The 25,781-nt window shown below is 37.8% G+C and overlaps 1 protein-coding gene across 1 annotated transcript in view; it reads right to left on the bottom strand.

The window, feature by feature from the left end:
- rhobtb3 (Rho related BTB domain containing 3) overlaps positions 1-23,287 on the bottom strand; it is a gene marked incomplete at both ends in the record, with an annotated part of 29,588 nt that extends 6,301 nt beyond the window's left edge. The window contains 8 exons of the mRNA XM_079834588.1: positions 204-306; positions 2,680-2,789; positions 7,525-7,911; positions 12,214-12,322; positions 16,073-16,230; positions 20,549-20,741; positions 20,953-21,190; positions 23,193-23,287. Coding sequence (XP_079690714.1) covers positions 204-306; positions 2,680-2,789; positions 7,525-7,911; positions 12,214-12,322; positions 16,073-16,230; positions 20,549-20,741; positions 20,953-21,190; positions 23,193-23,287 — 1,393 coding nt within the window. The remainder of the gene's footprint in view (positions 1-203; positions 307-2,679; positions 2,790-7,524; positions 7,912-12,213; positions 12,323-16,072; positions 16,231-20,548; positions 20,742-20,952; positions 21,191-23,192) is intronic.
- Positions 23,288-25,781: the final 2,494 nt, after the last annotated feature.

The following is a 25,781-nucleotide window of genomic DNA, read 5'->3' as shown; positions in this document are numbered from 1 at the left end:
ACTAAAATTAGAATCATTAGAAATGTTGCCTTAGCAACTAACTAAAATAAATGAATAAAAGTTAAGTACTGAAATGACTACAATGGACTATAAAAGCCCATTAACTACTATGAATAACTACTATTATAGTGTATAAATATCACTAACATTATAATGGTGTGTTTACATGTCCATGCACGTGCAGGGTTAGCATTGACTCTTGCCTTGCACCATGAAGATGACATCAGAGTACAGAGGGGAATTGAAGAGGCTTCCCAATGTCAAAGGACATGGTTGAGAGCGGGGTGTAGGTGTGTCCCTGGGAGCCTGCAACCAGAACGAATCGACACTGCAGTGCACAATTTGAGGCGATGAATACTGTTAGTACCTTAAACATTTATAATTGAGAAGTCAGGTTAGCCATGCAAATCTATTTACTATAGTAACACCAACTGCAGGTGTGATATTTAAAGGCCCCATGGCATGAACTTTTCATTTTATGAGGTTGATCAACATTAATATGAGTTCCCCTAGCCTGAATATTGTCCCCAAGTGGCTAGAAATGTTGATTGGTGTAAACCGAGTTCTGTATGTCTTTCTCTGCCTTTGAGAAAATGACAGCCCAGACGAGCTGATCTTGAATTTTCAGGATTCATAACAGGAACGGTTACCTCCCAAACCTCCCTTTCCTCCGCCCAGAGAATTTGGCATGCCCATGCGAGCGACATATTCGTTTGTCCTCGAGAGATCATGGCTTGTGAACGAGTGAATGCAGGCAGTTTCTCAGTGTTTGGATGTACAAATGAAAACAGAAGTCTTTTTTCAGTTCCTTCTGATCTGTGATCAGTGATTTCTGATGTGTAGCTAATTATTCAAGTTCACACAGAACTTTATTATTCGTGCACACGGTGCGGCTTCTCTCTCTCCCGACAGAACTGTGTTTTCGTGTTTTCTATCTTGTGAGTTAGTGTTTTTGTCCGTCCTCGTCGCGTCTATCTGTTCTAAAATGTGCATACAGTCGTGAGTTTCTGCTCAACATCGGCAAAGCCACATCTTTAGAGATAAACCTCACGCACGCCGAAGCTCTGGCTGCACTGACCGGTCGGTCTTCGACATCACCGACCCCCAGTACTGCATCTGGCCCACAGCCGGAGGCACCAAATGCGGCACGAGATTAAGTAGAAGGGGGGTAAGCGCGGGGTATCTGGGCTAGGCTAACAAGCTATTCCCACAATAAACTGGATTACATTTGATTACTGCTGTTGTGTCTTTGTTTGCGCTGTGTACTCAATGCGCGTCACTGACGCTTTTCATATGATAGGAAAATATCTGAAAATAATGCTATAACCAACACTTACTTGTAACTCGTTCATCTCCTGTAATGGTACATTACATGTGTTACAAAGTTGGTAGAATAAGGAGGAAGACGGGCTCGGCGTGACTGGGACACGTGTTTATTCAGAACTCTCAGATACAAACAAAATAAACTCGCGCTGACAGCACTCTCACAACTCAGTAGTTACAATATAACCTTGTTAGCAATCGCTCTGTCTCTGGTCCATTAGTGATGTCCGGTTCGCAACCGAATCGTTCTTTTGAACCGGTTCTTTTTAGTGAACCGGTCAAACCAGTTCACCAAATCGGACTGAATCGTTCTAAACGGTTCGCGTCTCGAGTCAGCGCTGATCCATCATTTACTAAAGTTACTAACTTTCTGACATGAGTGACAGTCCCTCCGACTAGAAATAAACTAATAACCTGAAGTATATGCAGTTACTACAACAGTTCACTGAACTGAGACGTGCTGAGAGAACTGATGAGAAGTGAACTCAGGTCCATCCGTCTCTCTGGCAGGCTCGTGCCTCGTAGACCTCGTTAAACCACGCCCCCTCCGCTACAAAATCTAGTTCTCATTTCAAATGCAAAGATGTCAGCCAATCACAACGGTATGCATTTTTACTGAAGTCTCACAGCAGACACGCCCCTTGAAACAGGGCATTCAGCCAGAGGGTAAACATCAGTATAGAATAAATGCCTTTTATTTCTAAATTATGACATTTTATGATGTAAAAATCATACTAACAAAATAAGTACAGTACACCTCAGAATACTTTATAAAATAAAATAAAAAATCCTTGCCATGGGACCTTTAAAAAAAATGGAAACAATAACAGTAAATTATTTTCCTACTATTACAATTATGGCATATTTATAAAAAAAATTTATACCAATGTCAGAGTTGGTAGAAACTCAGTGCTGCAACCAAAAGTGTCAGTATAAAGTCTTACGTAAGTCTTGTACCAGCCAGCAAAACAAAAACTCAGACTGCATTCGAAATCACATACTTTCCTTCTATATAGTAGGCGAAAAAAACAGTATGTGAAAAAAGAAGTATGTCTGAATGAATTCACAGTACCCCGATAATAAGTACCCTGGATGACCTACTACTTCCGAGGATTTGTGAATGGCAGTGAAGCGACGTAACCGACGCTGGTAGGTCACATAATAATGACAACATGATGGATGTAGTACGTCCGGATTACTCATACTTCACATATTCATACTACATAGAACATAATTTTTTAGCGCTTGCGAAGTAAGTACTTATTCAAAATAATTACCTACTCAAGAGAGTATGCGATTTCGGATGCAGGCTCAGTTCTATAGATCCAATCAGCCTCCTGTCTGTCAGAGTGATACCTTTTCTCTCCCAGCGAATGAGCGTATCCTGTCCATCAGCTGGGCCACGGCCAAAGGGTTCTTCAGTTTTTCAGCGATGGCTTCCTCCAGGTATTCCCATTCCCAGGCCCCTGCGAAGAACACACATCACCAACACGCACTGACCCATGAACACATCCTGCTCGCACATGCATTAACTGGCCGTCCGGCTGACTGTGGATTAAATCTCGACCTTTTACACTGGCTGCTCAGATCTGCTGGAGTTTAACTAACAGTTAAACCTCTCAGGGCTGGTGGATTCAGTTATAACTTTAAAAACAAGGCTGTTAGAGCCTTCTCTCAGCTTTTTCTTCTCGATATATACTATAAAAGGCTTCAAATAAGGTGGTGGTACAGCTGTTTTCCATAATTCAATTATGAAAGATGTTTTTTTTTCTTGGTGACAAAAAAATATTGAACTTGTCATATTAACTGTTGAAGACCACGGTTCTGTCGCATAAAAGTGTTCATCCATCACAGTTCAGATAATATTAACCCAGTCTTATTCATAAATCTGTCTAGACAGACTGAGCGGGATTTGATCCGAGAGGATCCATGCACAATGGATTTCTGTGCATCATTTCTGTTAATGTAACGACTGCCCTTGGCTCACGGGATGAAGATGGCCTCTGCAAAATCACACTATATATCAGTGAGGTGAGATGAGATGGTCTCATCAGTATGGGCGTCACCTTCTCACCTTCTGAGCATGAGCACACTCGGATAAATGAGTCTAGAATATCCATTCCTGTTTCCTGAACAGTTAAAGCCTCCTGATTAAGATGCATGTCCATCCTTTCAGCCTCCATTTTGCATCGGAGGTCCTAAATAACGGTGAACGGGAGGTAATATTCCCGGCTTATGAGGAATGCTTTTTGTGGCGGGCTAATACGAGCATTGAATCACAATTGTGTATTTGGGTGAATGTCATGAAAACATCCAGAACACGCCTCAGAAACATCCAGAGTATACTTCAGCAAAAATCGAAAGACAAATATTCTATATTTTCATATAGAAAATGCTTTGTGACATTGTTTTCATGGTATTTTAAAGTGGTTTCCCCAAACGTTTTAAACATAGCAAAAGTGACAGTACTTGTTTTAAATCACATGAGATGGCCTAAAAAAAGCTGTTCCAATTCACACGGAGTGCAGCTCTTTAAGGCGGCCATGTTGAGATCACATGACCAGCTGAATTCTTTCTTTATCTTGGTAATCTTCTTATTTTCAGATAGCTCAGCTCACAGAATAAATTAAACATGGCTGACTGTGAACAGCACATTTCTACAACAACATCAGTAACTGAAAACGTTTGCTTTTGCGTGATGCTGTATTTACACCACTAGGTGTCAGTAATATATATATATATATATATATATATATATATATATATATATATATATATATATATATATATATATATATATATATATATATATATATATATATATATATATATATATATATATATATATATATAATATATATATATATATATATATATATATATATATATATATAGAGAGAGAGAGAGAGAGAGAGAGAGAGAGAGAGAGAGAGAGAGAGAGAGAGAGAGAGAGAGAGAGAGAGAGTGAGATGAAATATTTGCCATATAGCAGCCAGCATAAACACAATTACTGAGTGCAATCCTCATTACATAATGAGTCCGTAATTACCTTTATTTTTTAGTTTAGTTTTGTTCTTTCCATTATTGCGGTGACTTTCATTAGTAAATTACTCTAATATAATTTATTTAATTAAGCTAGTTCAAAAAATACTGTTAAAATATAAATTTGCACAATTTATTTATTTAATTATTTATTGCATTGCGGTGAGGAAAATTTATTTTAAAAAATGTACTTAAATGTCATTTGAATGGGTAAATAAAGGCTTTTTATTGATTTATTTAATAAATAAAAATAATTAAAGGCAATTTATTTATTTTTGCATTACGGTAATGAGAATTTGGGTTGAAAATGTGCTTAATTGTCATGAAAATAATATCACAACGCTTAATATATTAGTGTTTCAAAAACAGTCAACATTATTTAAGCTAAATATATATATTTAATTCTTTCTTTTAATGTTGGGTTAAAATATAACATTGAACAATTGGTTGGTTGATTGATTGTAATGAGAACTTGTCATGGAAATAATGTCACAAAGCAACAATCTTAATGGTCCAAAAACAGTCAGCATTTTATTTAAGCAAAACATAATTTTCAATTCTTTCTTATGATTTTGGGGTAAAATATGACATTCTCTTGACCATAACCATAAACTCAAAACATTCTATAGAGGCACATAAACTTGGCAAAAAAAAGAAACGTCTCTTTTTCGTCCTACTGTATTTAAAAGACATTATGTAAAATCCAAATAAACGACCTACCTTTATTGGAATGAGTTTAAACAATGTTTGTCATGCTTGTTCAATGAGCCATAAACAATTAGTCTATTACACATGCACCTGTGAAACAGCCCTTAAAGGGATAGTTCACCCAAAAATGTAAATTAGCCCATAATTTACTCACCCTCAAGTCATCCTAGGTGTATATGACATTCTTCTTTCAGACGAATAAAATCGGAGTTATATTACAAAAGTCCAGGCTAATCCAAGCATTAGAATTGGATTTATAGTTGCTCTGTTTTTGAAGTCCATAAAAAGTGCATCTGTCTGTCAAATAACATGCTCCACGCGGCTCCGGGGTGTTAATAAAGGCCTTCTGAAGCGAATCGACGCATTTATGTAAGAACAATATCCATATTTAAAACTTTATCAAGTAAACTGTCGGCCGACCGCCTTCTGTGGAAAAGTGTTGAATGTTGAAAGTGAAACTCAAGATGCGTACGTGACATCAGGATGAGCCTACCTGGTCGCATTAGTCTTTCGATCCACAGGGGAACTTTCCACAATTTTTCCATATATTGAACAGGGAAGGCGGTCGGCCGAAAGTTTAGTTTATAAAGTTTTAAATATGGATATTTTTCTTACACAAACGCGTCGATTCGCTTCAGAAGGTCACCCAGAGCCGCGTGGAGCATGTTATTTGACGGACAGGTGCACTTTTAATGGACTTCAAAAACAGAGCAACTATAAATCCAATTCTAATGCTTGGATTAGCCTGGACTTTTGTAATATAACTCAGATTTTATTCGTCTGAAAGAAGAATGTCATATACACCTATGACTTGTCTTGAGGGAGGTTGAGTAAATTATGGGCTAATTTTCATTTTTGGGTGAACTATCCCTTTAAGACACAGTTTACAGGCGGTAGACAATTAAAGTCACACTTACAATAACTTAGGACATTAAAAAGACCTTTCCACTGACTGTGAAAAACACCAGGAGAAAGATGCCCAGGGTCCCTGCTCACCTGTGTGAACATGCCATAGTCCTGCAGCAGGAGGCATGAGGACTGCAGATGTGAACCGAGCAATAAACTGAAACGCAATGTTAGACACCTAAAACAATGCTACAGGGAGACAGGAAGGACAGCTGATCGTCCTTGCAGAACCAGACCACGTGTAACCTATTGTGTCCCCCCCATCCATCAGGATGAGATGCACCGAGGACTTAAAGCAGCCAGATACTGACTACTCATTTTGATATCGAGTTGACCCCCGCTCCGTTAAGGGACTCGTTATTCAATTTCTGTCTGTCAAATGTCTCTGAGATTTGTTCAGTGTTCAGTCTCAGTTGTTAAATCTTTTTATGTTCATACACAAAATTAGCGGGGGGGGGGGGGGGGGGGGGGGGGTTCTTTTTTTGCTGAGTAGGCCTATATATTGTACATAGTTATTTACATCTTCTGGTTTCTCTCTTTCATTTTTCTCATCTGCATGTAGTCACACACACACACTTAAGCAGAAAAACAGGCACGCACACACACACAGATCTCTCTGTGCTCCCAACCATGGTAATCAGCCCCACAGCTCCAGGGTCTCATAGAGCGGACTGCTGTCATGCAGGCACATGTAGAAAACCATAAATCAGACAGGCCTTCAGACACAAACAAACAACCTCCAAAAGCAAAAAAGGAATTTTAATTCCGAAACCATCCTATAAAAATTCTTCTTTTCAAATCCAAAAGAAAACACAATCGCAGGGCTGAAGCGATAAGGCAGAGAATGCGAGAGAAAATTTCCACCGTAACTCAATCGAGTCGCCTAAACCAGCAGAACTGAGGAAGCATTTTCAAACTGTTTCCTTCAATAATGCTAATCTCGCTTCATATTTACGGTTGTGACAGGATTGAACATGGAAAAAGAAACGCCGCCGGCATGCCAGCAATAAAAGAAGCTCTGAGGAAATGAGCTCTTTCATAGCTCAGGAGAATTAGATTCTCTAATAAAATAAAATAATATTTTCTTTCCACCATAGCTCAGGAGAATTAGGCTCTCAGTCAATAAAATAAAAATTAATATTTAAAATATAGCCTATTTAAAATATGAAAATGTGTTATATGATTAGGCTAGTGTCTTTTTAATAGCTCAAGAGAATTAGGTTCTCAGTAAATAAAAAATATATATAAAATTGATTTAAATGGTACCATTGGTACCATTTACCATTTAAATACCATTGATTTATTCACATTGATTACTAGTGTATTTTAGAAAATCTGAGAAGCAGGAGACTTGAGCAATGTCTCCATTTAATCTAATTGTCATCTAACAGAAATAGTTGATTTTTACTAGAGATCTCATCAGTGATTTTTTTCCTTATGAAAATGAAATGCTCTAAATGTCGATATATTGAAGCCTTTTTCCAACAGCAGTTGCCTTGAACAACATCGGCCTTGATATTGCAAGCAGTGCACGCTCTCTCTCACCTCTGTAAAGAAACATTAACGTCTCCCACAGGCATAAACATAGCAGCGGGTCCTTCACAACCAGCCGTGAGAGGTGTCCAGGAGGGTGCCCGTCTGCTCTGGGTAGATCATCTACGCCTCCATCCCAGGTGGACAAAAGCGAGTGCGGGCCTTCTCTTTCCCTGCAATTGCAGCGCGAGACGGGCCTTTCCCAGGCTTGCCGTCCCACCAACAGCTGCCTGAAGTATGGGCTGACGGCACACAGAACGGACGCGTGCGCCCAGCCCAGCTCCTTCCCAGACTCCCCCGCATAGAACGCCACATCTGCGAACTGAACACCGCGTTCAAGCAGCCACTGAAGGTCCTGAGAGAAGCTGGACTCCTCCACTCTCACCGGGGGAAGACGCGCTGGAAGACATGGAAGAGATGTTATAGAACAGCTTTATTGCTCAGATCAGGGGCCAGTTGCATAAACTAAGCCATTATGTTAAGACAGTGTCTTAAGATCGAGTATGAGCCACTAGCAGTTAGGCAAGTGGCATTCAGTCTTACTTTTCGTATCAAATTAGGCCAGTCTATGTTTTTATGTAACTGATTAAAAAAATGATGAACAGTCTTAAAGAAAAAAATGTATGTCTAACTTGTAAGACTAGTCTTAACGGTTTATGCAACCGGCCCCAGATGTTGCTCTTTCACAGCTCAGGAGACTAAATGTGGGTCTGATTCATTCATATATCAGATTCAGATTTCAGATGTTTTTCATTGAATACCTTAAAATAGACACAAATCAAATGAGACGGCTGTTGACATACAGTAAGTCTATATAGATAAGAAATTATTTAAAAGCGAAATCTCTGGTTTTTGATGGTAGACTTTGGTGTCTTGGCTGCATTTGTTTGATCAAAAATACAGTAAACTTATTAATGAACTTTAATAAATGTGAAATCATAAAATTTACTTTATTCATGTGATGGCAAAGCTGAATTTTCAGCCCTATTGCTCCAGTCTTCAGTGTCACATGATCCTTCAAAAATCACTCTAATCAATATGATAATTTGGTGCTCAAGAAACATTTCTAATTATTATCAAGGTTGAAAACAGTTGTGCTGCTTAACATTTTTGTGGAAAGCATGATACATTTTTTCAGGATTCTTTGATGAATAGAAAGTTCAAAAGAAAATCTTTGCAACATTATAAATGTCTTTACTGTCACCTTTGCTCAATGCATCCTTGCTGAATAAATGTATTATTTCCTTCAGAACTTTTGAATGTTAATGTATGAGATTACTGGGGTCTTTTTCTTAAGAGAAAAATCTTAAAAGAACACTGTAAAAAAATATTGTTGGTTTAACTTAAAAAAGTAAGTAACCTGGTTGCCTTAATTTTGAGTTCATTGAAATTAAAAATTTGAGTTTATACAATGAAGGAAATTGGTTTAATAAATAGAAACTCAAAATATTGTACTTGAACATAAATTAAAAAAAAATGTTGTGATAAATCATGAAAATAGCATTATTACAAATAAAACGCACAATTACGCAATATGCTTACAAGATCTTTTAATAATATTTGAATAAAGGGTGATGTCGATTCTCAAATGTTCATTGTATTAACTAACATTTTTAATTTCAATGAACTCAAAATTTTAAGGCAACCAGGTAACTTACTTTTTACATATTTGTTTACCGTGGTCGGTAAATTAACCAACAGTCTCCATTCACTCTCCATTTAGTCTCAGAGATGTCTGAGAAACAACTAAGATAAAATAATAGTATTTTGACATATAAGATCCATTCTGCGTGGATGGCATATTATTTCCAAACTGTAAAAAAAAAAAACACACAAAAAAAGGCTGCCTTAAATTTTTAAGTACAATCAACTTGGCTGTGTAAGTCATTTCAACTTAAATTACATGAAACTGACTTTAAAGGGATAGTTCACCCAAAAATGAAAATTAGCCTATGATTTACTCACCCTCAAGTCATCCTAGGTGTATATGACATTCTTCAGAGTTATATTAATAAAAGTCCTGGCTCTACCAAGCTTTATAATGGCAGTGAATGGCTGTTTCTGTTTTGAAGTCCATAAAAGTGCATCTATCCAGATATTTTTCTTACACAAACGCTTCGCTTCAGAAGGACTTTATTACCCTCCCGGAGCTGTGTGGATTACTTTTTTGATGGATAGATCCACTTTTATGGACTTCAAAACAGAAACAGCCACTATAATTCACTGCCATTATAAAGCTTGGAAGAGCCAGGACATTTTTTAATATAACTCTGATTGTATTCGTCTGAAGGAAGAATGTCATATACACCTAGGATGACTTGAGGGTGAGTAAATCATGGGCTAATTTCCATTTTTGGGTGAACTATCCCTTTACTGAGTTGAATCTTGTATAACTTAAAAATAAGGTTTAAAATGGCTTAACTTATTTTGATGAGTTAGTAATGCAAAAATGCAATGCTGTCATGACTTAAAGGGTTAGTTCACCCAAAAATGAAAATTCTGTCATTAATTACTTACCCTCATGTCGTTCGACACCCGTAAGACCTCCGTTCATCTTCGGAACAGAAATGAAGATATTTTAGTTGAAATCTGATGGCTCTGAAAGGCCTCCATTGGCACAATGGCACTTTACACTCTCAAGACCCTTAAAAGGTACTAAAGACGTCGTTACAAAGTCCATCTCACTACAGTAGTTCTAAAATAACTTTATAAATCGGCGAGAATAGTTTTTGTGCGCAAAAAAACCCTAAATAACGACTTACATAGTGATGACGATTTCAAAACACGGCATCATGAAGCTTCGAAACGTTATGAATCAGCGAGTCGAATCAGCAGTTTGAATCGCCAAATTTCAGCAGTTTGGCGGTTTGACACGCGATCCGAATCATCATTCGGCTCATTGATTCATAATGCTTCGAAGCTTCATGATGCCTTGTTTTGAAATCGTCATCACTATGTAAGTCGTTATTTAGGGTTTTTTTGCGCACAAAAACTATTCTCGCCGATTTATAAAGTTATTTTATTTAGAACCACTGTAGTGAGATGGACTTTGTAACGACGTCTCTAGTAACTTTTAAGGGTCTTGAGAGTGTAAAGTGCATTGTGCCAATGGAGGCCTTTCAGAGCCATCAGATTTCAACTAAAATATCTTCATTTCTGTTCCGAAGATGAACGGAGGTCTTACGGGTGTCGAACGACATGAGGGTAAGTAATTAATGACAGAATTTTCATTTTTGGGTGAACTAACCCTTTAATGAACATTTTTTGTCAACATTCATACTTTTCGAGTTAAAAATGATAGTTAAATGATTTTTTCCTTTTTAATTTTACTTGCTTACATTGGAATTAGAATACAAAATAATATGCACAAATGCCAAATCATAGTATGTTGAAACAAGTATGCTAAACCTCTATTTCCAATGCATTTTCAAAGTATGTTTAATTGCCTGTGTTCAATATTGCTCACAACTGCTCAATTGAAATTCAATGCTGTCTAGGAGAAACAAGCGAGATATTAAAAAGATCTAATTTGTTTCCTGTAGAGGGGTTCTGGAAGCACAAAAGGATGTGAACGTGAGGCAGATAAAAAAGAATAGGTGAGAGAGAGGGAGAAACAAAGCGAGCTAAGCAGAGGAGGCTGATAGGTAAGGAATTTTTTAGTGTGATGGAAACAAGGTGGAGAAAGAGAATGATGAGACAAGCGAAGCAGAGAAAGATGGGATGAGTAAGGGATACTGTAATAAGACGGGAGCAACAGGAAAAGGCAGCGAAGGGCACATTAAGGGGTTAGTTCATCCAAAAATGAAAATTAGCCCATGAGTATATGAAATTCTACTTTCAGACGAATAAAATCGTAGTTATATTAAAAAATGTCCTGGTTCTATGCGAATCTATGCGTTTTCTGTAAGAAAAATATCCATATTTAAAACTTTATAAAGTAAATTATCCAGCTTCCAGCCGCTCGCCTTCCGTATTCAACTTACAGAAAAAGTGTAGGCCTACCGCTTCTCAGTTCAAAATGCTTACGCTACGTCTGACGACATTGCACACCATTTACGCTCGTCAGATGCGTAAGCTTATTTTAATTTTTTGGCTTAACTTACCCTTTAACACCAGGTGTTAAAAATAAATAGTACAACAAACAGATGTTATTTATTCCCCATGTCTGTATTATAGGCGCATTTTTGATAAATTACTGCTGTACTTTTACGCACTCGTCCATAACCATTCATTTGAGGCCACACAAATGGTTTCCCAGGATTCAATACCCTTCATATTTTATGGGCTGTGCACTATAAAAAGAGCCTAAGTGGTGCTGGAGCCACACCAGCAAACTACAGAAAGCTTTGGCTTCTCGTTCTAAGTGTCAGTGCTGGTAGCAATGCTCATCTTGTACAGAACGCTATAGACTTCAGCAGACAATCCTTTATCTAAATGGCAGACGAGTACATCGACTCAGTTACTGATGAATATTGCCATTTGGTGCATATTGTGCTGCCCGAGTGGTTTGCAGAGATAAGATGCCCAGCAAATTGCAAGTCGTTATTAGTGAGATTAGCAAAAATTATGCAGGTTTGAAGGGAAACAGAAAAGTCGAAAGATGCGTAAATATACTTTAGTAAAATGCGAGGACGACTTCAAATACAAACACTAGACATATAATCTACATAATAATAAGGTAAAATCTCAGCAGCCACTTACCTGGCTGGTCCAAATGAGGGGGGCGGGGCTCGTTAAGCCTGTGACCCCGCCGTTTGTCTGGCCGTTCTTTGGCTTTCTGCTTCAGACATTGGATCATGAAGTACTCCAGCTGAAAGGATTCAAAGGCAAGCATGTAAATAACATACCACAATCACACCAAGACAAAATATGATGTGATTTTTGTGGCTATTTACATCTAAGTGCTCTGTCAAAAAATGTGCCAACATTTTACCTCTAGGGGAACAACAGCTTGTCGCTGAGGCAGTACCATTAAAAGGACAACTTTGTTACTAATCTACCCCAAAAAGTTTCATATTAGTACCCTATAGGTACTAATTTAGACCATTTTTTGTTAAATGCTATGTCCCCAGAGTGTGAATAGTGGTAGATACATTTTGCACTAAATTTAAATAGTAACAAATAGCATTTTGTTTACACTATGTGCCAATATTGATATATTAGCGCTACATGTTAAATAGGAGGGATACGTGCATTATGGGTAAATTGTCTGAAAAGTGGTTCATGGAGTTTGCAGTGTATTTCATGCATGTACAATACAGCATCTGTGACAAGCTCTCAATTGCCACAGAAAATAATTTTCAGCTGTCAATACACAAAAATGAATTTTTACAGTTATGCACTTACAGAAGAAGTCTATGGGGCGAGATTAGCAGATTAATGAAAGTAGTACCTTGTTTGAGTTCCAAAACAGGAATGGATAGAGTATGTTTTCTTTTAGTGAATTTTGAGTAAGAAGCTTTTGACCATTAAATCAAAAACAAACCATTTTTATTAGATCAAGATCAAAAGAAAATTATGTTGCGATCACAAGAAAACAAACTTTTTACACTGTATACCAGTTATCTGGTGAATTTTTTTTCAAAACATTTATCAGTATTGGCCGATTATGCATATTTTATATATTTGGAGTTTACATCAGCATCTAGCACTAACTTAAAGGGATAGTTCACCCAAAAACGAAATGTTTATGTTTATCTGCTTACCCCCAGGGCATCCAAGATGTAGGTGTCTTTGTTTCTTCAGTAGAACACAAATGAAGAGTTTTAACTCCAACCGTTGCAGTGTGATAGTCGTATAATGCATGTCAATGGGGATATTTTAGAGTATGAGAGCAATGAGAGTAAAAACACATAGACATACGAATCCTTATTAAACCATGCGGCTCGTGGCAACACATTGATGTCTTAAGACACGAAACGATCAGTTTCTGTGATAATTTTTTTACCTCTTATCAGACGAATGTCATCTAGTATTCCCAGCGCCATAACTTCCGGCAAATAAGGTCAAAATACTAGCGTGATCAAAGATATATATACGTAGATGCCTCATTCGACCGATCCGCGCAGGCACTAATGAGGAATCTATGTATATATCTATGATCGCGCCGTATTTTGCATGAATTTTGACCTTTTTTGCCGGAAGTGATGGCGCGAGGACAGCTGATGCAGAGCCATAGAAAAAAATGAAATAATTTTTTTAATATGGATATTTTTCTTACACAAACGCATCGATTCGCTTCAGAGGGCCTTTATTAACACCCTGGAGCACGTTATTTGACGGACAGATGCATTTTTATGAACTTCAAAAACAGAGCAACTATTACTGCTATTATAAAGCTTGGATTAGCCAGAAAAATTTTAATATAACTCAGATTTTATTCGTCAGAAAGAAGAATGTCATATACACCTCGGATGACTTGAGGGTGAGTAAATCAAGGGCTAATTTTCCTTTTTGGGTGAACTATCCCTTTAAAGCCACAATATGTAATTTTTCGTCACTAGAGGTCGCTTATTCAAAGCAAAGGCATAGCTTGATGATTCCTGGATTTCGCAGAGTTTTTATTATGCCGCAGACGACCACTTCTGTTTGTTCCGATCATGCTTATGCAGCGCTGTTTTATCATATGAGATACATTATTTGAGTGTGTTGAAAGTTATGTTATAATGCTTCTCTGTGCGTTCGCTCTGCGGCTACCATGAGACACTTGTTGCATGCTGTAAGCTAGATCGATATTAGGCATTGTAAAACATGTTAAATCAAGAAAACGAGATTTAAACAATAAGACTAACTGTTTTGAACTATATAACAATGGTTCGTTTTCTGCCGATGAATGTATCCAAACAGTTGCTCGCCTGTCTAATAAAACACATAATATATTAAAGTGTTTCCATGGTTTCTACAAAATAAAACCGAAAAGATTTTAAAAATTGTAAAAAATTGAGGGTAACATGGGTATGATGTCATTGATAGGCGACGCACAGACACGGCCCGTGTTTTGCTTCGCTGAATCGACTCGCTGATTCATAATGCTTCGAAATTCATGATGCCTTGTTTTGAAATCGGTCATCATGATATAAGTCGTTATTTAGGGTTTTTTTGCGCACAAAAACTATTCTCGTCACTTTATAAAGTTATTGTAGAACCACTGTAATGAGATGGACTTTGTAACAACGTCTTTAGTACCTTTTATGGGTCTTGAGAGTGTAACGTGCATTGTGCCAATGGAGGCCTTTCTGAGCGATCGGATTTCAACTAAAATATCTTCATTTGTGTTCCGAAGATGAACGGAGGTCTCACGGGTGTCGAACGACATGAGGGTAAGTAATTAATGACATAATTTTCATTTTTGGGTGAACTAACCCTTTAAAAGCTACAAGACATTTCTCACAAGACACTTCTGTTCTTACAGTTTCATATTAGTAGACGCTGCTGCCGAACACTGTTAAAAGAGACGCACAGACTGAGGAAATTCTCTCCCTAATAACTTTATAACGCATTAATAACTGCATTAGTCTGCTATCAATAGCTCAAGCCTCCATTACTAGCTCTAAAATTAAGTTTTGGAATTGGCAACGGAGGCTTGGGTTTAGAAATAAGTCCTGCACGCAAGAGCGTTTTAAGGACAAAACCTGACAAATGTCTTGAAGTAAATAATCTAAATGAATCAACAATGTTTTGAGGTGTGGTAACCATACTATTAGCGCAATAATTGACTCCAGGGAGTCACTGAATTCACTGAATTATTGAAAAATAAAGCGCATCCAAGGTGTAACGGCCACTCTGCTTCGCGCTGTGACCGCATCATTTTTCTAATAATTCAACGGCTGTTTAAAGCACAACCGTTCTATATTAACACGCTGTTTTCGTTGAAGCACTTTATCTCTGGGTCTGATCCAAAGCAGGCAGAATCTGACGAGCTGTATCTGACAAAAATAACTGTCAGTTTTACCCTTCGGTCAAATATTGTGCAGCAAACATCAATAACAGCTTTAAGTTGTCAATGATGGCAAATGACCATGGTATAAGCGGGATAATCCACGTCTAGCTTTGTATATAAAATATATATATAACATTGTTCTGGTGGTTTTTGTATATTTTAATCCAAAAATCGTACATATTGTGCCTTTAAGGGTTCTTTCCGGAATGCTTTGCCCCATAGACTTCCATTGTAAGAGAATTTCTGTAAACATTTGCTTGTGTTTACCAGCATAAGAATGAGAAAATGATTGCCTCCTTATTGCATGTCATAGATACTGTTGAGAAACCTTAAACACTCCCAAAATATAAATTCTAATTAGCCTTTTAGCAGAAGCTTTTATACAAATTGACTTACAAAACACTTATTACAGTCCCCCTGGAGCAACCGGGGCTCACGGTCTCAGTGGTGATGGATGGGTTTTATGTTTCACCCCAGGCATGGAGTTTATAAATTACCCCTTACTAGGTTTGAACATCCAACCTTATGGTTACCAGCCCGGAACCACTAAACCTCAAGTTCAGTTCCTCTGCATACTAATGAGACTTCTTAACAATGATTAAGAGAGAAAGAGACACTTACCACGCTGCCAAAGTAACGACCCACAAAAAAGTTGTTCAGAGAGGGCAGCTCCAGGTAAGTGGCCCCCAGGTCCCTGGACAGCTGGAGTCCCTCGCTGTGGGGCACACAGCTGCTCCAGTCGGACGCACACAGTGGACATGTGCACGGTGGGCCCTCATCTGGAAAATGACAGTGGGGAACACAATAAAAACATGATATATGCAAACGTATTACTGATGCACAGCACAAATGACATTTGTAGAGCAAGGGACCAAATAAAGCAGGCAAACATCTCGACTCGTACTGACAGAGAGTACATAACATTCAGAGCCATGTCAACTGGCAGACATATGGAGCGACGGAATCCGAGTTTTTATTACGTAACAACGCACGCCAGCTCAAGTTTATACCAGCGTAAATTTAAACATCAGTATGTGTTTGTGCGGACGGGTGAAGAGAGAGTGGCAGTGACAGAATGAGAGAGCAGGATAGCTGGATAAAAACAAAGTGTGTATGTGTGTGTGTGTGTGTGTAAGAGGAGTTGGCCGGCCAGTAGGGTGAATGCCTAAGGGAAAAGAAGAGCCAGTAAAATGATAGCAAGAAAAGACAGCTAAATGGAGAGAGAGATAGATGGAGTGAGAATGAAAGAGTGGAAGTGAAAGACGTGAGCAGGGCACAGGCAGGAGAAGAGGTATGAATCACTGTAGCCGATAAAAGAAAAACCCCAGAGAAATGGAAAAAGATGTACTGTGTGAGCATGTATTGGCCATGTTTACACTCTCATTTTGCCTCGGGTCTCTCCATGACCGAGCAATGGGAAATACAGCACGATTATCATGGCACAAATTCATTGGCATATTAGTACTTGCTCATACTTATACTAGAAATAAACAAAGCCCTAAAGGTATATTTCATCCAAAAATTTAAATTCTGGCACCGTTTACTCAACTCGTCGTCAACTCAAACCTGCATGGCTATTTCTTCTGTAGAACTTTTAAAAAAAAATATTGAAAGCCATGAGGGTCTGAATAAATCCAATTCATTTTCAGCTTCTGAAAGTTCTTTTATGAACACTAAATGTTGCAAATCCAATTCACATATTCCTTTACATGAGCATTCATTTACATGTATTCAGAACAAAACTTCATCGTCCAGCTACGTCCAGAACCGCGAGAATGTCACCATTGCTGCTGTGAGCATAATTGTATTTTTTGCCTTGAACTGAAGACATATCTAAAAAGACAAAGAAGAGTTTTCGGCAAATATTTAGTAATTTAGTCATCCACTGACCAGTTCGTAAGACAGGAGATAATACGCATATGAACATTCACCTGGCATAAAGCGTATGTAAATGTACGCATCATGGCACTGCAAATGCATGCTAGGTATTTTTGAATTCGATTAAGAAACTAGTCAGATTCATGTGTTTACATGCTTATTTTTTTCCCTGTTGATCGGATTATTTAAGGTCTACACCCTTCCTAGAAATGTCATTCATATCCAGCTTAAAGCTGCACTATGTAACTTTTCCGTCCACAAGAGGTCGCCTATTCAAAACAAAGGTGTAGTTTGATGACGCCACGTTTGAGCGCAGAATCTTGGGACATGTGGTCTTCACCTCACAGCCGGTGGAAAAGAATCGGGATAGGACTCGGGCAGAAAACATGTTCATGGATGCGATTATTAACGTTACTGTAGTATGAAGCAGAGCAGGACCGAGTGTTTTGGGAGCTGAGCAAGGCCGTTGTAGCGATTGTTAATAAGAAGAGCGGAACACACGCCTCGCGAGTAGCGGGACTGTTATTATGCCACAGTCGCCGGCGCACTTCCGCTTTTCCGGTCATGAGTATGAGGTAACGCAGCTTTGTTTATCATATTTACAAATAGTTGGAAACATTTGAGATATTGTAAGTACTCAACTGAACAAAATATAAAACACTGGCATTGTGGTTTTTGGATATTTTACTGCAAAAATGTTACATAGTGCACCTTTAATTGGATCGACTGAGATTTTTAAATGGTGGCATTTCAATCCAATTGAGCCATCAATCTGATTACAAACTGATTATTTGGGTGCATGTAAACGTAGCTATAGGAAAAAGAAAGTAATACAATTTTAGAATAACATGAGGGTGACAGTTGATGGGTTTCATTAACTTCCATAGTCATTTTTTCAATGGGGCCCCTCAACTGTTTGTTGACCAACATAAGAAATTCATACAGGTTTGGAACAACTTGAGGGTGAGTAAATGATGACAGAATTTTCATTTTTGGGTGAACTATCCCTTTAAACTTTGTGCATAACTCATTCTGCGCCATTTGTAATACACACATGCTTGTTGCTTTTCTAAGTAATGTAATGTATGATCCCCACCTGTAAGACCTAGCAACTTGCATAATATTACATTTGTATAATTTAAAGGGGTACTTCAGCGCTGGTAACATGAATGTGTATTTAAACTGGGTCATTTATGTAGTAGAAATGTGAAATTATTTTTGAATTTGGTGTCTTCTAGACTGAGAAAAGACAGAAAATGTATATTTGTGTCACATGTGGATGAAAGACAACAACTCCCAGAATGCACTTGCTTCGCTGCCCAACGAGGCCACTCCCACAGCCACGGCAACTGGTTATCACTTGCCCACCATGACACCGCCCCCACCGTTGTTTTGATTTTCATAGTAATAAAATAATTTTGTTCAGTTAGAGAATAGACTCTACAATTAAAAACCGAACGTGTCTTTTCAATAACGTGTGAGTGAGCCGAACGAAAGTCACGGCACAAACGCAGCAGGTGTCAGATTTCATTCATCACGAGAGCGAAGAGCTGAGCAGAGCTGAGGGAAGCGCGGCAGTCATTCACGACGCGTGTCCAGTCTGGCGCGTTTTCAGTTCATGCCTATGGAAGCTAAACTTTCATTGGAATTCATTGAAAAGTTGTAACACTCACTTTGCTCCGCACTGCTCCGTTATGAATGCCCGAGTCGAGCGGCCGTACGCATTTACATTCTGTGAGTGAGATCCCTCCCCTGCGGGCGGGTTGAAAACATGCGGAACAGCTCCTTCTACTTGCTGTAGTCTCTAGCCTCTGGCCAAAAAATCTTCCGATGACGCAAAATGACGATCGGAGGATTTTTTCCAGAAATAAAATGCATAATTCTCTCGTCTCAGGGAGATATGAGGGGGGAAAGTACCATAATTTTAATATACTACCAGGTTTCTACTGATACAAAGCTTTATGCTAATCGCTGAAGTAACCCTTTAAGTAATTATTAGCTTTTCATCAACTCACGAACCCCAGTCCGAGAAAGCCTGCGCTACAGGAACTTTTTGCAATGTGTTCGTCCCTGCTCCATTATCCTTCTGGGATAAATGATGTAGCTGGATGGAATCACATCTTAATGAATTATACATCTCAAAGGTCATGCAGTGAGCAGAGAGCCGCCGCTTTTACAGCGAATGAAGCCAAATCTGTGGTCTAAGTGCTTTGAGTCTATAAATGTTTACCTATGAGCATATTCAACAAACGCTCACGGCGCAACCGCGCTCAGCACATCAAAAGAGTGCCAAATCTCAGCTCAATCAGACTTTTTCATTTTCCTTGAAGTCAGAATCTTCTCATATGCTGTGCTGCTTTTGAAGATCAGTTATGCCCGGTTGTACGATTTTGGGCTGTTCAAGACAGTCAATCATGGTGATTTCTGTCCTACTCCATATAATGAGAGAGATTTAAAGATAGCCATTGTCACGGTCTTATGACCAATGATAGCCTGCGATCATCACCGTGTCAGAAATTTTGCATGATCATCTCAGTGTGTTTGCTGCTACGACCTACATCTACTGACTAGCCAATAAAAATGCAACATGAAATGGCGTATTGATCAACGCGACATGGCACTACTCCTTACCTCAAGCTCGATTTGCCAAAACTGGCATGCCAAGTTGACCTCTTGTCCCTAGCCATGACCGTGTCCAGCGTGTGCATAGTCCACATAAAACCACAATTGCCAAAATGCAATAGGTTTCATCATCGTATAGTCTACATAGATGTCGTACCCAAGTTTATTAGATCCATGTCGTACAGTGTGATTTGTAATGATCTTATAGGATTGCCGAAATCGCAGTAGCAGGCATAGCAGTGTTCCTATATGTTTCATCCATTTAAATGAATTGAATGTTGCATTTTGTCATTTTAGTAATGTTTAAAAGTCAATTCAAATGGCTAATACTTTGATTGACATGAAGTAATTAGGCTTAAATGCATACCATCATTACCACTTGACATTATTTGCTCTGCTTACAGTACTTAAACTCACATTCCACAAGCAAAACCATAAGCCAATTTTTAACCAGAGTTTAGTTAAATTGTTTCCATTAAGTCCATTATCTCCCACATCTGCACTGCATAAGGCTGACTATCATTTGTTTTTCTTTAAAACTTCATAATAGAGAAAAATACATTAAATTCACTCTAAACGAATGCAATCACGTCTCACCATTTAGTCTCGCCCCAATGGCTACCAGAATCACAGGAAGACCCCAGTGCCGAAGAAGAGGGCGAAGTCTTGGAGCATAGCCGTTTCTGACCTGTTGAAAGGCCAGTTTGTCGTTGACCGAGTACTTAATGACCACGATGTCGGCCTGCTCCAGAACGCTCCGCACGCTCGCCCAGTCACTGTCCAAAAGGTCCTGCAATTAAAACTAAGGATGAAATGACCTGGGATGTTTAAGAGGGCATATCTCAGTTTATAAGCATCCTGTCCTCCAATCAGCTTACGGATATCACTGCTGTAGCTAAATTCCTCAATCAGGCGGAAACAACTCCCTTCCTGGAGTCTGCAGAAACCTTAATCCTGCTTTTGAATCCCATCATCCCTCTCTCATTCATTCTGTTACTCACCCAGCTGGGACAATCCCGCACCATCACTCTGACATCCCCGAATACTCTGGACTGGTACTCCATAAATGCAGGGTTCAGGGGATGTCTTGACGGCGTCATGGAGTTTGGATCCAATTCCCGAGCTCCATGGCCCAGGTAACTCCACAACAAACCACTTTGGATCTGTCCCGGGCCGGCCGTCTCCTCCCCAGGACCACCTCCAGGACACTCACTGCCCAGGGCCACTATGTGTATAGACCTGCAGCGGTTTAAGTTACAATCCAACCGTTTTTTTTTTCCTGTATACAGGCAGTCACAGCAGTCATTCACTAACTCTCTCTACAATGTAAAAATGTTTGTAATTTTTACAGAAGAAACCTGTGAGTTACCATGTATGGTGAAGAAATGTAAAATACTGTAAAATGTACGGCTTTTGCGAGTAAAAATTATGAATTACCTGTAAACAATTGACAGAGGAAGCAGAATCTAACCATTCAAAATGATATATATATATATATATATATATATATATATATATATATATATATATATATATATATATATATATATATATATATATATATATATATATATATATATATATATATATATATATATATATATATATATATATATATATATAATTTGTTTAGTAATTTTAACAGAAAAAGAATGTAAAAACTGAATAACTATAAGTAACCTATATATGTCTGTGTGTATATATATATATATATATATATATATATATATATATATATATATATATATATATTCTAAATATATACAGTATGTCTATGTGCGTGTGTATATACTGTATACTATACACATATTACACAGACGTGCGCACACACACACAGATATATATATATACAATATATGTATGTATGTGTGTGTATATACACACACATACATACGCATGTGCACGTAATCACAGGGGAACCACTTTAAGCGCTGTATAGCACCAATCTATGTGCTTCAGTGGTTCTTCACCGGTTCTTTGGCTGAGGTGATAGCACCGCTGACTGATATACTATCATATATCATATATAGAACATGTTAAGATATGGTGCTATATATATAGCACCAAAAGTGGTTCCCCTATGATTACGAACCAAGAACCACTTTTAGTGCCATATAGCACCATTTTTTTTGAGTGATATATATATATACAATATATGTATTTATATGTGTGTGTGTGTGTGTGTGTGTGTGTGTGTGTGTGTGTGTGTGTGTGTGTGTGTGTGTGTGTGTGTGTGTGTGTGTGTGTGTGTGTGTGTGTGTGTGTGTGTGTGTGTGTGTGTATAATTTTACTGTAAAATAAAGTTAAAGATAAAAAAGATAAGTATGAATTTACAAATTAATGAGAATATTTAATACAGCCTATATTAAAAAAGACAAAGCATTTTTATGGTAAATAAAAAAACAATATTATTATTATTTTTATTTTTTTTGTGTGTGTGAGCAGGGTCATTGCTCAAATATGCAGGGCCCGGGACGAAATGTAATAATAACATACAGTTAAGAGCCCAAAATGGCTTGCATTATTGCACGTTATAGTGCATTAATATTTGCATGTATTATAGTGTGACTAGTACATATAGTAGACATTATTATAGTATACGTCTATTTATCTACCATTTCTATATATAATTATTTTTGTTATTATTAGTATTAGGCTATTGCACGCAGCCTATGCATGCGTGCAAATGTCAATGCACAGTAACAGTTACAGTGCATTGATATTTATGTCAGGGTACCGTAGCATAACTGTCAATTTTGCGCTATTGGGTCTTCAGTCAAGGCAAAGCATGAATCATACTTACATGATCACAACAGCCGTCTGCTGGAACAAGGCTCGTGGAGCACGTACTTCAGCGGTGGGCTTTCACATCAGTCTCCGGCTGTTTTCCGCAATGAAGGTCGGACACGGTACAATCCGTCAGCAGAATGAAAAAGCGAACGGTTCATTCATTAAACACGCGCTGTAAAAGTGAAAGAGTGTCAGGCGCGCAATGATCCGGGTGTAAACACACATCCAGGCAGAAAATATCCAGTGGATCCTGCGCTAGAAGAAACAAGTTCATACTCCACCGAAAACAGGGATCCGGCGCTTCCCGGGACGCATGGCGCGATCCGAGCCCTGAAACCAGACGTCACTTGAGCATAACGGCAAAGCTCATGGGTCAATGAGATAAGAATATAGAGGAAAACCAGAAAGACCAGCGCGAGTGGGTGCCTCCTGACTCAGCAAACGATCGGACCGACGTGGACACTTGCTGTCCACACCGCACACAGCCTGTGATAGTGCTGTGCCTCTGCTGTCTTGTCTGTTCAAACCAATGGCACTTTCAGTCATTAATACAAGATATTACAGAGTCTTTGACTGTTATTCCCAACAAATAAAAATGCATTCTCACTGCAAGCTCAATCAGGTGCAAAAGCAACTACAGATTTTCACAAGCATATCAAGCTTGCTGGTGCAAAACACCAGCTTTGGGCCCCTGGGAGCCCCCCACGGTCCTTCAGTACACTAGTAAAAAGTCAAAAAAGCCCATCGCCATGCCTGAGCTGAGACATGGCAGGGGCCCGTAGGGGCATTCAGTGGCCCTTTGGGTATGAGATAACCATATTTATGCCTTGCTTTCACAAACAACACTAATTAGACATGCTGCATGCTGACACCACTGCATGACGCGAGTGGGATGCACTGACCTACACAACTGTACTACCTCTATATTATGGGCTTTCAAGGTAATGATCAGCTAATAAAAGGGTGCAGTGGTAATAATAGACTTTTATTTCATGATAAAAACACATAAACATTGATTAGACTCCATATTTGTGCATTACTTAGGCAGGAGGTTTCTTTTTTTCAGACTATATATATATATATATATGCATAATAATTATACACAATTCACACACATATTATGTAAACACAAACTTTTATTATGGATGCGATTAATCGCAATTAATCAATTAAACAGCACTCTATATATATATATATATATATATATATATATATATATATATATATATATATATATATATATATATATATATATATATATATATATAATATACAGGGAGTGCAGAATTATTAGGCACGTTGATTTTCTGATCATATTTTTTTTCCAGGCACATTTGACCAATTCCAAACCACAGTAATCCTAATAACTACTATTGATTTAGTATTTAATAATGGATAAGTGATATATAATTGTTCATGAAGGCTGGAAATGAAAATCACCTTATATTCAGGTGTGCAGAATTATTAGGCATGTTTTCTTTTACAGATAAATTGAGCCAAAAAAGAGATTTAACTCAGACTGAAAAGTCAAAAAGTATTAAATGCCCATGAGAAGGATGCAATACTAATGCAATACTAGACATTGCAGTTAAGGCATGACCATTGGACAGTGAAATGCTCGTTGGGTCAGCAGGATCTGACAAAAACAGGTGGTGAAGAAAAGACACCTGTTAACTGCAAAAGAATTAAGAATTAAGGTGAAGAATTAAGGGTGAAACCATCAGGAACCCTTTAGTCTCCAGCGCCACCATTTTCCAGAGCTGCAACCTACCTGGAGTCTCCAGAAGTGCAAGGTGTCAGGATCTCAGAGACTTCAGTTAGGTAAAGAATCCTAAAAAATGACCCCCACTAGATAAGAATCATAAGCTGAAGTGTTGTAAAATACATGAAGAAGGTTTTTTTATAGGCTTTATGGACAGATAGGTTGAGAGTGACTCTTGAAGGACCAGCACCACATCCTCTAGTACCACTGTTTGAAGAATTAATCTTCCAGAATCTGGCAGTACGTTTTGGGAGTTCATTTTTAGTCCATCTCTGCAAAACGGACTTCAGGATGGACTAAAATGAACTCCCAAAAAAAAAATATGATCAGAAAATCAACGTGCCTAATAATTCTGCACTCCCTGTATATATATATATATATATATATATATATATATATATATATATATATATATATATATATATATATATATATATATATATATATATATATATATATATATATATATATATATATATATATATATATATATATATATATATAATTCTTTATATTCGAATGCCAATATATTGGCGGATTATATATAATAACCAATATATTGGCGGATAAATCTAAATCCAAATTTTTATATAATTTTTGAGAGCCTGATTACAAAAACAAGTCTCACCATTGAAAGCCATGTCCCAAGCACAATCATATTGATGTTTATGTTATTGACATAATTTCATGTATATGACTTGCGCTGCACATGTTGACCTTTACTGTTTTTCTGTATTTTCCTTGTATTTTTTCCTTTCCATTTCAATCATATTTCAAGTAATTCAAAATCATCGTGGAGAACAGTGCGCATCTGTGTCTCAGCTGAAGGAAATAATCCATTATTTATCGGCTTTAAGATATTGGCCAAATTTTCTTATTGGCCCGATAACGATAACATAAAAAAATTATTGTATTGGCCAATATGGATATGGTGGCCAATATATTGTGCATCCCTATTTTCTATATTGTAAAATGTAATTTATTCCTACTATGGCAAAACTGAATTTTCAGCATCATCTCCAGGCTTTTAAACACTGTTTAAAAATAGCATTTTACCCTATAACCTAATCTGCAAAGAATAAAAGATGTCTTATTGTTTGTTCTCCAGGAATTAGTTGACATTATTTTTTAGACTCACACAATTCTATCCCAACATGCCATTCATAAACAAGCTGCATTACTTCAGTAAATCTGACACTTCTATTTTTAGCCAAGTTTTGTGTGTATATTTTAATTTGCCTTGTTTACCACAAATATGACATCAAAAAAGCCTCAGCA

The sequence above is a fragment of the Gobio gobio genome, assembly GCF_949357685.1.
Source record: "Gobio gobio genome assembly, chromosome: 14".
Lineage (NCBI taxonomy): Eukaryota > Metazoa > Chordata > Actinopteri > Cypriniformes > Gobionidae > Gobio > Gobio gobio.
The sequence above is the reverse complement of the archived record's forward strand: the minus strand, read 5'-3'. Positions and strand labels throughout refer to the sequence as shown.